At 40.6% G+C, this 13,555-nt stretch overlaps 1 pseudogene and 2 gene segments (V, D, J or C); all 3 read left to right on the forward strand.

The window, feature by feature from the left end:
• LOC130088393 (uncharacterized) overlaps positions 1-13,555 on the forward strand; it is a 539,769-nt pseudogene that overhangs the window by 257,368 nt on the left and 268,846 nt on the right.
• On the forward strand, positions 10,309-10,849 carry LOC130088431 (Ig heavy chain V region 5A-like). The segment is given in 2 exon segments: positions 10,309-10,379; positions 10,474-10,849. Coding segments are annotated over 2 exon segments (417 nt in total).
• On the forward strand, positions 11,388-12,003 carry LOC130088432 (immunoglobulin heavy variable 3-9-like). The segment is given in 2 exon segments: positions 11,388-11,463; positions 11,608-12,003. Coding segments are annotated over 2 exon segments (402 nt in total).

Here is a 13,555-nt window from a genome sequence, read left to right on the forward strand (position 1 = left end):
CGTTCAACATGTCAGACGAGTGCTTCAGAGGTTGCTAGAGAATGGGCTTTTTGTCAAGGCGGAGAAATGCGATTTTCATGCACAGTCTGTTTCCTTCCTAGGGTACATCATCTCTTCTGAGGGAATGCGCATGGATCCTGACAAAGTTAAGGCGGTGATGGATTGGCCAAGTCCAGATTCCCGTAAGGCCCTACAGCGGTTTCTGGGGTTCGCCAATTTCTATAGGCGATTCATTCGCAATTTTAGCCAACTAGCCGCGCCTCTGACGGCCTTGACCTCCCCCAGAACTGCGTTCAGGTGGTCCGATATGGCGGAAGCTGTATTCGTCAACCTCAAGAGTCGGTTTATTTCGGCCCCCATTCTTGTCACCCCTGATTCCACACGTCAGTTCGTGGTGGAGGTCGACGCGTCAGTGGTGGGGGTAGGAGCAGTTCTTTCCCAGCGCGCGTCCTCAGACGACAAGATGCATCCCTGCGCGTTTTTTTCCCATCGCTTGTCACCTGCCGAACGTAATTATGACATTGGTAACAGAGAGTTGTTGGCGGTCAAATTAGCGTTGGAGGAGTGGCGACATTGGCTAGAGGGTTCAGGGGTACCCTTTATCGTTTGGACCGATCATAAGAACCTTGAATATATTAGAACTGCTAAAAGACTCAACTCCAGGCAGGCTCGATGGGCACTTTTTTTCGGACGTTTTGATTTTGTTCTCTCGTACCGCCCGGGTTCCAAGAACATCAAACCCGATGCTTTATCTCGTATTTTTGATCCATCCGCACGCCCGGTTACTCCCGAGTGCATTTTACCTGAGAAAGTAGTTATCTCCACACTCACATGGGAGGTCGAATCGAAGGTCAAAACAGCCTTAGAAGGGGTAACGCCTCCGCCCGGATGCCCATCGGGTCGTTTGTTTGTTCCGGAGGGGTTACGGTCCGACGTTATTCGATGGGGTCATTGCTCCAACGTGGCTTGTCATCCAGGAGTAAGTCGTACTAACGGTTTGATAAAGCAACGATTCTGGTGGCCGTTAATGGCTCGTGATGTTCACGATTTTGTTTTGGCTTGCTCGGTTTGCGCCACTAACAAGACGTCTAACCGTTCTCCTGATGGGTTGCTCCGACCGCTGTCTGTCCCTTCGAGACCCTGGTCCCACATCGCACTAGATTTTATTACCGCCCTCCCACCCTCTAAGGGCATGACGGTTGTTTTGACCGTAGTGGACCGGTTCTCGAAGGCGGCACATTTCATTCCCTTGCCCAAATTACCTTCAGCCAAGGAGACAGCGGTCACGGTCATTGATCACGTCTTTCGGTTACATGGCCTCCCGAAGGACGTGGTTTCTGACAGGGGTTCCCAATTTGTGTCTAAATTTTGGCGAGAGTTTTGTAGGTTATTGGGAGCTACGGTCAGTCTGTCTTCGGGTTATCATCCCCAGAGTAATGGTCAATCCGAGCGAGCCAACCAGGATTTGGAGAGAATGTTACGATGTATGGTAGCCAAGAATCCTTCATCCTGGAGCCAACAACTTTCTATGGTTGAGTACGCTCATAATTCGTTACCAGTGTCATCAACGGGCCTCTCTCCGTTTAAGTGTAGTTTAGGTTACCAGCCACCAATTTTTCCGAGCCTGGAATCCGAGGTCGCGGTCCCCTCCGCTCACGCATTCGTCCAGAGGTGCCGCCACACTTGGACCAGAGCCCGTGAGACTCTGCTCCTAGCGGGGAGGCGCATGAAGGCCAAGGCCGATCGCCACCGGTCAAAGCCTCCCGTATACGTCGTGGGTCAAAAAGTGTGGCTTTCTACCAAGAACATTCCGCTCCGTTCCGTTTCCAATAAGTTAGCCCCCAAATTCATTGGCCCGTTCCCTGTCACCAAGATCATTAGTCCGGTGGCAGTCCGACTCAAACTTCCTCCGGCGTACAGGAGAATTTGTCCCGCCTTTCATGTGTCTAAAATCAAGCCCGTGTTTTATTCTCCCATTAATCCGCCAGTCCCGGTTCCCCCCCCGTAGATGGGGAACCCACTTATTCGGTACACCGTATTCTGGACTCTAGACGGAGGGGACGCGGATTTCAGTACTTGGTGGACTGGGAAGGTTACGGTCCGGAGGAGAGAAGTTGGGTACCTGCTAGAGACATTCTGGATCACTCCCTTATCGATGATTACAATCGGCAGGTAGGTTCGACTGGGAACGCCAGGAGGCGTTCCTAGGGGAGGGGGTACTGTCACGTTTCATGGATCCACTGTCTCATTTTGATATGTTGTGTGTGTGTATGTGTGTCTGTGTGGGCGTGGTTACTAATTCCCGGTTGATTGTGTGCACCAGCTGCAAGCCCTTACCAGTTTCTTTATATGCTCAGTAATTCCCATCTCACATTGTCAGATCGTTGTGGCTTCCCGGTGTCGTGTCCTGTTCCTGTGTGGGTCTCTGCTTCTCCTCGTGTGTTCCAGTCTTCGTGGATCTTCGTCGTCGTTTCCCGGTCTGGATTGTTTATTGTTCCTGTTTGAGCACTCCGTCATCATCTCCACGAGACTCCGGCTTGCCCATCGACGTCCCTGTGTCACAGTTCATCTGAGTGTTTGTCCCCGACCTGTGTTTCTGTGACTATTCTGACCAACTGGAATAAACAACTTTTACTTGCAATTGTATCCGATCCGTTCGTCATACAAAGTCTCCTCTCTTGAAACATGTAGTGTCTTTTAGGCGTTATGTTTAAATGATCCTACAAGATAACATTGATGAACTGGATTTGTCCTTAAATTTTCGACACGAGGAATTTAATTACGTAATTTTTGCCACTACAAACAACATGAAGGGCCCTATTTTAACAATCTGAAACGCAAGTGTCAAAGCGCAAGTAACTTTGTGGGCGGATCCCGGCGCTGTTGCTATTTTCCCGGCGGGATAAATGCCTCTTGCGCCTGGCGCAAATCTAAAAGAGGTTGGTCTGAAGTAGCTTCATTATTCATAGGTGTGGTTTGGGCGTAACGTGGAATAAACCAATCAGAGCGTCATCTCACATTCCCTTTAAGAGCAGGTGCGCTTGTTCTAAAGCGGATTCCTATTATAACGGCGGATTTACCAGGCGCGCGTCAGGAGCGGTTCACAGCCGAGGAGAGCAACGTTCTTGTCAGGACCGTGAAAGACAGAGAAGTGACGTTGTATTGCGTGTTTTGCGTGCACCTGTAAACTATGGCATAAACCCTCATGCAGTAACACCCTCAGACGGCACTGTTTATTGACTGTCTGAAGTAGAATGCATGCAGAAATAACAAGAAATTCAACGTTCAAATCAGACTTATCTATCTATTTATCTCTCTATCTATCTATCTCTCTATCTATCTCTATCTATCTATCTATCTATCTATCGTGGGTGGGTTTCTCCCATCCCCATACAAATCAGCGTCGGTTAAACAGGCGTGGGAGGAAAAAAACTAAATTTTCATGGACACCACAATGATTTCCCTCATGTGTTAATATTTTTCCTTGTTATAATGTATGATTTGCAAAAATAAAAACTACTGCATCTGTGTTGATGAGAGAATCAAAGTGTATGCGCGTTGTGCACCCGCTACATTATGGCCAAGCATGCGCGCTTAAAATAGCATAATGAACAACGCGCAACGCGCCACTGACTTTAGACTAGTTTTTTTCTGGTCAGTGGCGCAATTGTTTTATAGAACAGCAAAATAGCATGAGGGAAAGTTTGCGCCGGAACACGCCTCCTCTTTGCGCTGAACCGCCCGGGGAGCGCAAGTGTATTTCTTAGTTAACCGACGTGCGTCTGTGGAGGGAAAAGTCCGCTTTGCGCGGGTGCAAAATAGGAATGATACATGCGTCAATGTACAAAGTCATTTGCGCCGAGTGCAAGATAGAGCCCGAAGTGTTTTAATTGTGGTGAATTGGGGCATATGATCCGTGCGTGTCCAGGTAGACAGGATAAGAGTAATGAGAGACCTTTACAGGTTTTAGAAGATGAAAACATTGTAAATGTAGATCGAAATGTCGCTGCGATAGTCGCAGATGATGAGGTGCCTGGACCGAGTTCAGTGCAGATAGCGGCGCCGGCGGCTGTCACAGTGACAGTGGATGTACAGCGGGCAGATCGGTCTGAGGAGGATGAAGGAATGGTGGTCACTGTGGGTGAAGATAAGGAGGTGGAGAATAGAGACTGTGTTGTGGACACGGTAGACAAATCTTCTGTTAATCTTGAAAGTGTGATGGAGCCCGAGTTGGACGATTGTGCTTTTAAAACGCCACTGAAGCGAAGGTCAGAAAGCAAAAAAAGGATCGGTTCGCGATTTAAGCCAAACAGACACAGAAAGTGAAAGTGATTTTTCGGAGTGCAGTGTGGAGTGCAGTTTGCCGCTAAGTGGTTTTTCGAATAGATTTAATGTCGTCCGAACTATAACTCCTTTTTTGAAGGCAATTAAGAATGTGAGAAAAGTTCGTATCGAAGAGTTTTTTCCTGATGTACTGCAGTTCATTGATAAAGCAAGAATATATAGGAGTGAAGGGTGTTTTAGTAATCAAGAAGTATATCGTCTAAAGAAAATACTTGCTAAGCTTAATGCCCAACCAGAGTCCAATAGTTGTAATGAAAAATGAAAAACACATGTATGTGGGGTTGTGTTTGTTGAGTCTAATTTGCTTTTTTCTTTCCTCATTTATGGAAGAAATATGCATTGCTTCTCTGAATATGAATGGGGCAAGAGAAGGTAAAAAGCGGTTTCGTCTTTTTGAAACAATTAGACAGAAAAAAGTGCATGTCTTATTTGCTCAAGAGACTCATAGTGATGAGATAAATGCGAGTGATTGGGCAAGAGAGTTTGATGGATTGTCTATTTTAAGTCATTTGAGTTCCACCAGTGGAGGTGTTGCTATATTATTTTCTAAGAGTTTTGTTCCTTGTTCATATCAAGTGGAAGCGATTTTAAAGGGTAGACTGCTAAAAGTCAGAGCCCAGTTCGAGAATAGTTTTTTTGTATTTATTTCTGTGCATGTTCCTACCAGAGCAATTGAAAGAATGTGTTTTTTAGATACGCTGAGTCATGTATTAGCAAATTGTAACACAGAGGATGTTTTAATTTTAGGGGGGGATTTTTATTGTACGGAGAACTTAACAGACAGGAATCATGTCGAGCCTCATATGCCATCACGAAAGAGACTCATTGAGTTGATGAAGTCTAATGAGATTGCTGATGTGTGGAAAATTTTTAATTTCAACCAAAGGCAGTATACTTGGACTCATGTTCAAGATAATCTGATATCTCTAGCGAGGTTGGATAGATTCTATGGATATAAACATCAACTTAATTTTTTTAGGGGGTGTTCTATTATCCCAGTTGGTTTTTCTGACCATAGTCTAGTAAAATGTGATGTGACAGTGGTTTCTATTAAGCCAAAAAGTGCTTATTGGCACTTGAATAATAATCTGTTATGTGATCTTTTTTTTAGAGGTATTTTTAAAGATTTTTGGATTGAATTTAGATCAAAAAAGTCTTCCTTTCAATCTGTACAGCCGTAGTGGGATTTTGCGAAAACACAAGTGAGACAGTTATGTCAATATTATACCTTTAATGCCACAAGAGAAAGAAAAGATGCAATTGAAATGTTAGAAAAAGAATTAAAGGAATTGCAAGAACTTGCTGAAGTCACTGGAGAGTTAACTGTTATCAAGAGTTTTAAAGAGAAAAAGAATTTTTTAAATGACCTGTTAGATGTAACTGCACAAGGAGCTCTCGTCAGGTCAAGATTTCAGAATATAGAGTTGATGGATGCACCTTCTAAATTCTTCTTTAATTTAGAGAAAAAAAATGGGCAAAAAAGGTTTATACACACTTTACGTTCTGAGACTGGAGATGTGTTGTCAGATGCTTTTGAAATCAGAAACAGGGCAGTTAGTTTTTATGAAAAATTATATGAGAGTGAATTAACGCTTGATGAAATGCAGGATGAGAGTTTTTTTGAAAATCTGCCTCAAATATCTGAAGAAGTAAATGCTGAACTTAGTAAAGCTGTCACTTTAGAGGAATTAGAAAAGGCACTTCAAAGTATGGAAGGTGGTAAAGTACCTGGAATAGATGGGTTACCAGTTGAATTTTATAGGACGTTTTGGACAGAAGTGAGCCCAGATTTATTGCAAGTAATAAATGAAAGTTTGATTAATGGACAACTACCTTTAAGTTGTAGAAGAAGTTTTCTTACATTATTGCCAAAGAAAGGTGATCTAAATGAGAAAAAAAATTGGAGACCTGTGAGCTTGCTGTGTACAGATTACAAATTACTTTCCAAAGTTTTGGCGAGTAGATTAAGTGAAGTTTTAAGTCAAATTGTTCATCCCGATCAGACATATTGTGTTCCAGGGAGACACATTTTTCATAACATTTCCTTTATTAGAGATATTTTAGAGATAGGTAAAAACTTAAAACTGGACTTTGGCCTTGTGTCAATTGACCAAGAAAAAGCTTTTGACAGAGTGGAGCACTTGTATTTATGGAATGTTTTAACAGCTTTTGGTTTTAGCAATGGTTTTATTTCCTTGATTAAAGTGTTGTACAATGATGTCGAAAGTATTTTAAAAATTAATGGAAATTTGTGTGCCCCTTTCAAAGTATTTAGAGGTATCAGACAAGGCTGTGCATTGTCTGGAATGCTGTATACTTTGGCTATAGAGCCTCTCTTAAATAAATTAAGAGCACAAGTGTCTGGAGTACGTGTCCCATGCTGTACAAATGTTTTTAAGTTATCGGCATATGCTGACGACATTGTCATTCTAATTAATGGACAGAGAGATGTAAATGTGTTGTTGGAGATCTTGAAAAAATTTCTGCCACAAAAGTAAATTGGTCCAAGAGCGAAGCAATTTTGGTTGGAAGTTGGGACAATATGGAACCAACACTTCCAGAAGGGTTATCCTGGACCAAGGAAGGCTTAAAATATTTGGGAGTGTTTTTAGGGGATGAAATGTTTATGAAAAAGAATTTTGAAGGGATTGTGGATAAGTTTAAAGGTCGCCTTAACAAATGGAAATTTTTGCTCCCTAAAATGTCATATAAAGGTCGAGTATTGATTATAAACAATTTAATTGCATCTTCCCTATGGCATCGATTTTATTGTGTAGATCCTCCACGAGATTTATTGCCAAGATTACAATCTATTTTAGTTGATTTTTTTTGGGACAAGATGCATTGGGTGCTGAAAGCCGTTCTGTATTTACCCACAGAAGAAGGCGGACATGGTTTAATGCATATACAGAGCAGAATAGCAGCCTTTAGGCTTCAGTTTGCCCAAAGGCTGTTGACTGGGCCAGTAGACTCAAACTGGAAACATGCTGCTTGTGTTATTTTGCGAAATTTCAGAGGTCTGGACTTTGAGAGATCTTTGTTTTGGTTGAATCCGCAAAGGATGGACTTGTCTAAGTTGCCCATTTTTTATCGGAATCTATTTAAAGTTTGGTCGTTGTTCAAGGTGCAGAGACCCAGCTCTATGACCTCACTGCATTGGTTGCTAAAAGAACCGCTGGTTCATGGATCGCGCTTGGACTTGTCAAATGGAAAGACACTCCCTGCAATTTGTGATATTCTTCTTGATGCTGGAGTTTTGACGCTTGGACAATTATTTAAACTGGCTGGACTGGACTTTGAGAATGTTGATGCGGTCGTCAGACAGTTGGGGTTGAAATCGAAACGCATAACGGCCAAATTACTTGGAGAATGGAAGTCAGCACTTACGTCAGAAGAAGTTAAACTGCTGGAAGATTATACTGAAGGGTTAATTACTCCAGACTGCAATGACCCTTTTCCTGATTTGTGTCTGTTGACTGATTTTGAAGAATGTGAAGGTGTTTTTTTACAACCTAACTTGTTGATGTTAATGGGTCCTAATCCAGTGTCTGGAAAATTTTTGTACAAAAACTGTGTCAAAACTCTGAATAAGAAGTGTTTGCATAAAAGAGTTGATACGCCTTGGCGTTCTGTCCTCCATCTAGGAGAGGATGTCAAGCCGGAATGGCGAGCGTTATACAAGTCACCTTTGCCAAAAAAAAGTGGGTGACTTACAGTGGAGGATTCTTCATGGAGCGATTGCCGTGAATGCACTTGTTTCAGTCATAAACCATGATACTAGCGATGAATGCCCTTTCTGTTTTCAGAAGGAGAACATATTTCATGCTTTTGTGTATTGTAACAGGCTTTTACCATTGTTTCAGGTTTTAAAGAGTTTATTTGGTTGTTTTGATGAGACTTTTTCTTTGGAAACGTTTATTTGTGGGTTTAAATACATCCGGAGATGTCGATTTTTTTGTCAATTATTGAATTTTTTGCTGGGTCAAGCAAAGAAGGCGATATATGACACTAGAAAAATAAGAATTGAACGCAATTCAAGTGTTAATTTGCAGATTGTGTTTCTTAACCTAGTAAAATCCAGAATTTTAATTGACTTTCGGTTTTATAAGGCTATGGGGGATCTTATGTCTTTTGAATTGATTTGGTGTTATAAGGGGGCTCTGTGTGAAATAATTAATGAGAGTTTACAGTTTGCACATATTTTGGAATGAGTTTTATATTTGATATATTGAATGTGTATGTTTTTTTGTACTCTTGTAGGTAGGAACTGAATGTATTAGTATTAGGTTATTTGTAATAAAAGGTGTTTAAAATTCAAATTCTCTCTCTCTCTCTCTCTCTCTCTCTCTCTCTCTCTCTCTCTCTCTCTCTCTCTCTCTCTCTCTCTCTCTCTCTCTCTCTCTCTCGCCCCTGTTTCAACACAGCAAAGTAATTTCCACATTTTATAGCCAAGCGCAATTGATACACTTATAGGGAGAGTTAACTCTGGCCTCTGTTAGTTGCAGATTATTTGTCAGTTACTGATTCACTGATTACTGTTCCTGGATTAGCAGATGTGATTCTAACCAAAACAATTGTACATATTACTATATACAAAAATATATTTTTGGGTCAACTATCCCTTTCAGGGATAGCCTAGTTGGGTTATTTGTGTTTCTTTTTAATAACAACAATGGGTGGGAGACATATTTAAATTAGCGATTTATATAAATGTAATTTTTGATTTGATGGTTGATGGGATGCTCAAAAAAAAAAAAGTAAACCTCCCTGTCCACCATGTTTCAATTCTGTCTCCTCGATGACCTTTAGCCAAGGCTTAAATGCTAATAGATTCCAAAAGCTCAAAACACCCATTATAACAACATCCAACATGTACTAAACACACACAAAGTTTTTTCAATTCATTCTATAAGATTTTTCAATTCATTCTATAAAACCCGATTCCCTTTCATGGCAGACCAATCTCTGCAGCGATCAGTGAGTTCCGCCACCCTGTACATACAAACCTTACCTCCTGTCTGAGTTTGCAGATGCTGACGCTTTCATTCACCTCCATCCTTCCAACCACCACTTGGATAGTCCCTTCCCATTCCTCCCAGGGGGTCGGCTGCGCCCCTGCCTTCGTCTTTAGGCAGGAAATACAGAGTCCGGACCCTCGGATTGCGAGCTACGGACGGGGCCTACACTAAAGAACTTTATATCATAATATTGCTTGCTGGGCTGTTAATAAATGTATAATTGTTACAGTATTTATTCTCCCGAGTCTTTCTAGTAGAACTAATGTGTCAAGGCGAGTTTTCTGCTCTAAGTTTTTGGGGTGCCTACCCAGCCCCAAAAGAAAGAAAAGGAGAGCTCTCTATTTGCAGCACAGCTCAGTAGTTGTCATGTTGTGATGGACTTACATGCAAAGAGGGTGCAGGCTCCATCATGGCCACTGTGAAAGAGCCCTGGAGGAAAGGGTCATCCTCCACATCCTGGCGCTTTTGAAATGTGGATTTCTGCAAATGATTAACATGGTCTCTTCACAGGTCATCTCCTGTTTAGGCGCCATCTGTATATCTGTTATTATAAATTCCAAATTGGATTAAATCTTCAAAGCAACTTAAACACTAGATAGAACAATACTGAAGAAATCAGACTGTAAATGGTATTGTAAATCTGGTATTTATGTTACAGGCAATGTCCTTATTTGGTATCTAGGAAGAGGTGACAGAGGGTGTAACCCTCAAATTCAGTTATTTATTTTAAACATTTTTTATTCAATAAACATTATATATATTTTTTCATATTTGTTTATTTCTTGCCAAACAGTGCTGAAAAGTATTCAGGGTGTCAATCGATTTTAGCTCAGTATTGTGTTTGACAAGTGTTTTATACTTGATAATTTTAATATATGCAAAACTGCTCAGATTTTCCACCCCTCCGTGTGTTTAAAGAGAGACGTTTGTATTGCTAATCTCAGTGGAGGAGAGAGCTGAAATCAGCATAAATCATGTTCCCTACATCTCTACTGTTGCTTTTGGCAGGAATGACCAGTGAGTGTCTTTATCAGCAAGTAATATAGAACAGATATTTGGGCACCAACTGTATAATTTCATCAATGTGTGTATTGTTATTCTCTTTTGACAGGTGTGGAATGTAACATTATCCTCACTCAGCCAAACTCTGTAGTTCTGCAGCCGGGACACTCATTTACTCTCAAGTGTGAGGTGTCTGGATATTCTGTTACTGATAATAGTTATGCAACAGCCTGGATACGACATCCTGCAGGAAAAGCTCTGGAGTGGATTGTGCACATATGGGGAGGTGGAAGCATAACCAAAAAAGACTCACTGGCAAACAAGTTCAGCATCTCCAAAAGTGACTCCAGCAACACGGTGACTCTTAATGGACAAAATCTACAGTCTGAGGACACAGCTGTGTATTACTGTGCCAGACGACCACAACATGAGAAAACAGTACAAGCACTGTACAAGAACTACTATAACATCCAGTATTTCTAAATCTCATTCATGGTTATATAACCACCATTATATTATCACATATTAAGTTTGACACTTAAAAGGATAGTTTACCCAAAAAAAATTATTATGTCATCATTTACTCACCCTCATGTCATTCCAAACCTGTATGACTTTCTTCTGAGGAACACAGGAATAACATTTTGAACTTGTTTTCTTTGTATGAAACAAAAACTTGTGCCGCTGCCATTGACAGAGTGTATTTTATCCAGCTCTAAGCAACAAATGACATTTAAGCCATACATGCAAGCCATGAAACTATGGATGTAAACTAATCAAGATTAATGTAATGTTATTCCTTGCCTGCATAATGTAGTTCCTAGCTCTCTGATCTCTTTGTGATAACGAGCCATGCAAACCAAAGATGCAAACACTTTATGAAAGCATTTTCGGTCACAGAAGCTGAAGCTACAAAATCATATCCTGATTTAACTCCGTTAATAATATGCAAATGTTCACCATCCACATGAAAGAATAAGAGCATGTTCCTAGAGTAGATGATCAGTCACTACTAGGACTAAAGCTGTGTGGATGTCCTGTCTGATTCGGAAATCAATCATGATTCAAATTCTACTCATTTTATGTGCCTTTGTGCCATGTGAGTGAATTCATTCAGTCACATCAGAAAAGTGAATCTTTCTGTTGCTGACTGTAATTATTCAAATATTTATATAGTTAGAAACAGATGAAATGAGACTATGGACTGACTCTCACAGTATGTCGTTAATGTTGTCTTTTACAGATGTTTGTGGCATCTCACTGACCTCGTCTCCTGCACAGATTAAAGCTCCTGGTCAATCAGTCAGGTTGTCCTGTCAGATCACTGGATATGCCCTTAAAGACTATGGCACAGCTTGGATCAGGCAGCCTCCTGGAAAGGCCATGGAGTGGATTGGGATCATATGGGGCAGTGGATCAATTAACTCTGGAGATTCCTTCAAGAGTCGCTTCACTATTTCCAGAGACACAGACCAGAATGAGCTGTACTTAGACATCAGCAGCCTGCAGACTGGGGACACAGCTGTGTATTACTGTGCAAAGACAGACACAGTGGCTCAGCTTAATGTGAGAAACTGACAAAAACAGATCTGTAGATCATCAACACAATGATCAACACACTTAATACCTGCTTCATGATCATATTCAGACACGCTACCACACACACACACACACACACACACACACACACACACACACACACTAAGTGGACTTAATGTTATGACATCTAACATTGTTGTTTTGAGTCTGTAAAACGAAATACTATTTGAAGTTATGTTTTGGTTAAACAATAAATGTATCTTGTATTAATATATTAATATAATTTATATTAATAATAAAATCTGTATAAAAGTTTATTGTAGAAATGTATCACAATGCTAATATAATATAGTGCACTGTAGCAGCAGAGCTCCACAAGAGGGAGTCATTTTCTTAAAAACGAAACGACCTCTTTCTGAAGACTTAACACAATTATCAAACAATTATTTTATTACATTTTCATATCAATTCTGAAAAATAATCAAAAACCAGCATACTGACATCGTTTAAATTACACACATGGCTAAATTTGAGTCCACAATAAACACAATAAACAATTCTGGACTAAGTAACTCCTCTCATAAATAATAATCATATTATGAAGGCCTGTAAAAGCAGACTATGCAAATGTGCTAATTTACCTCTATATAACACACACATACAGCTCACTGTTCACTGTCCAGTGAAATAATAAGAGCAGCATTTACATATAGAAAACATTTTGACAATGGTGCCAAGGAGCATTTGCCATTTCATCTTTATGGTGATTGTATCTCAACAAGGTAATTTTGACATTTGGGTTATTCTAGCAAACAGAAAAAAAAATATTCAGATTCACTGTTAATATGATTTATGTATTTTATTCCACAGGTATCAGTGGTGATGAAATCCAATTAGATCAGTCCTCTGCTGTGATAAAGAGACCAAGAGAAACAGTGAAGATCTCCTGTAAAATATCTGGTTTTACAATGACAGACTTCTACATGCACTGGATCAGGCAGAAGCCAGGGAAAGCTCTGGAGTGGATTGGGAGTGTAAACTCTGGCAGTAGTTCTGACTCAGATTATCTTATTTACGCAGACTCTGTGAAAAATCACTTCACTATGAGTGAGGACGTGTCTCAAAGTACACAGTATCTTGAAGCCAAGAGTATGAGAGAAGAAGACACTGCTGTTTATTACTGTGCTCGACAGACACAGTCACTCCATCTATTGAAGCAGCTCTACAATAACCACAGAAAGAAAATACCAGTTAGGCTATGATTCATATTTTTACTATTATTATAATTCTCTCTGGTTTTTGAATTCAGATGCTTTCTTGTTTGTATCTGAAATCCACTCATCATTTGCATGGCATTGAACAACACAGGACAGAGTTTACTGATGATGGGGATTGCAGTTTTTGATCTTTATACTCCCATTTATATTTACTTGTTTAATTTCTAGAATTTGAAACAATATTGTCTCTGTAACTCCAGGCCAAAAAGTGATTAGTTTGTTCAAATGTACAGAACTCTTTCTTTAATTCCTGAAGTGATGCTAAAAAATAAGCAAAGCCACAGAACAGTGCCAGCAAGTGCTCAGAGTAACAACCACCACTGTCAGTCCTGAAATGCCAAAACATCTCACTCCGTCCTCCCATAGACGCGTCCT

Source organism: Rhinichthys klamathensis, unplaced genomic scaffold (assembly GCF_029890125.1).
Source record: "Rhinichthys klamathensis goyatoka isolate OS25496 unplaced genomic scaffold, OSU_Roscu_1.1 h1tg000119l_1, whole genome shotgun sequence".
In the NCBI taxonomy this organism is placed as follows: domain Eukaryota; kingdom Metazoa; phylum Chordata; class Actinopteri; order Cypriniformes; family Leuciscidae; genus Rhinichthys; species Rhinichthys klamathensis.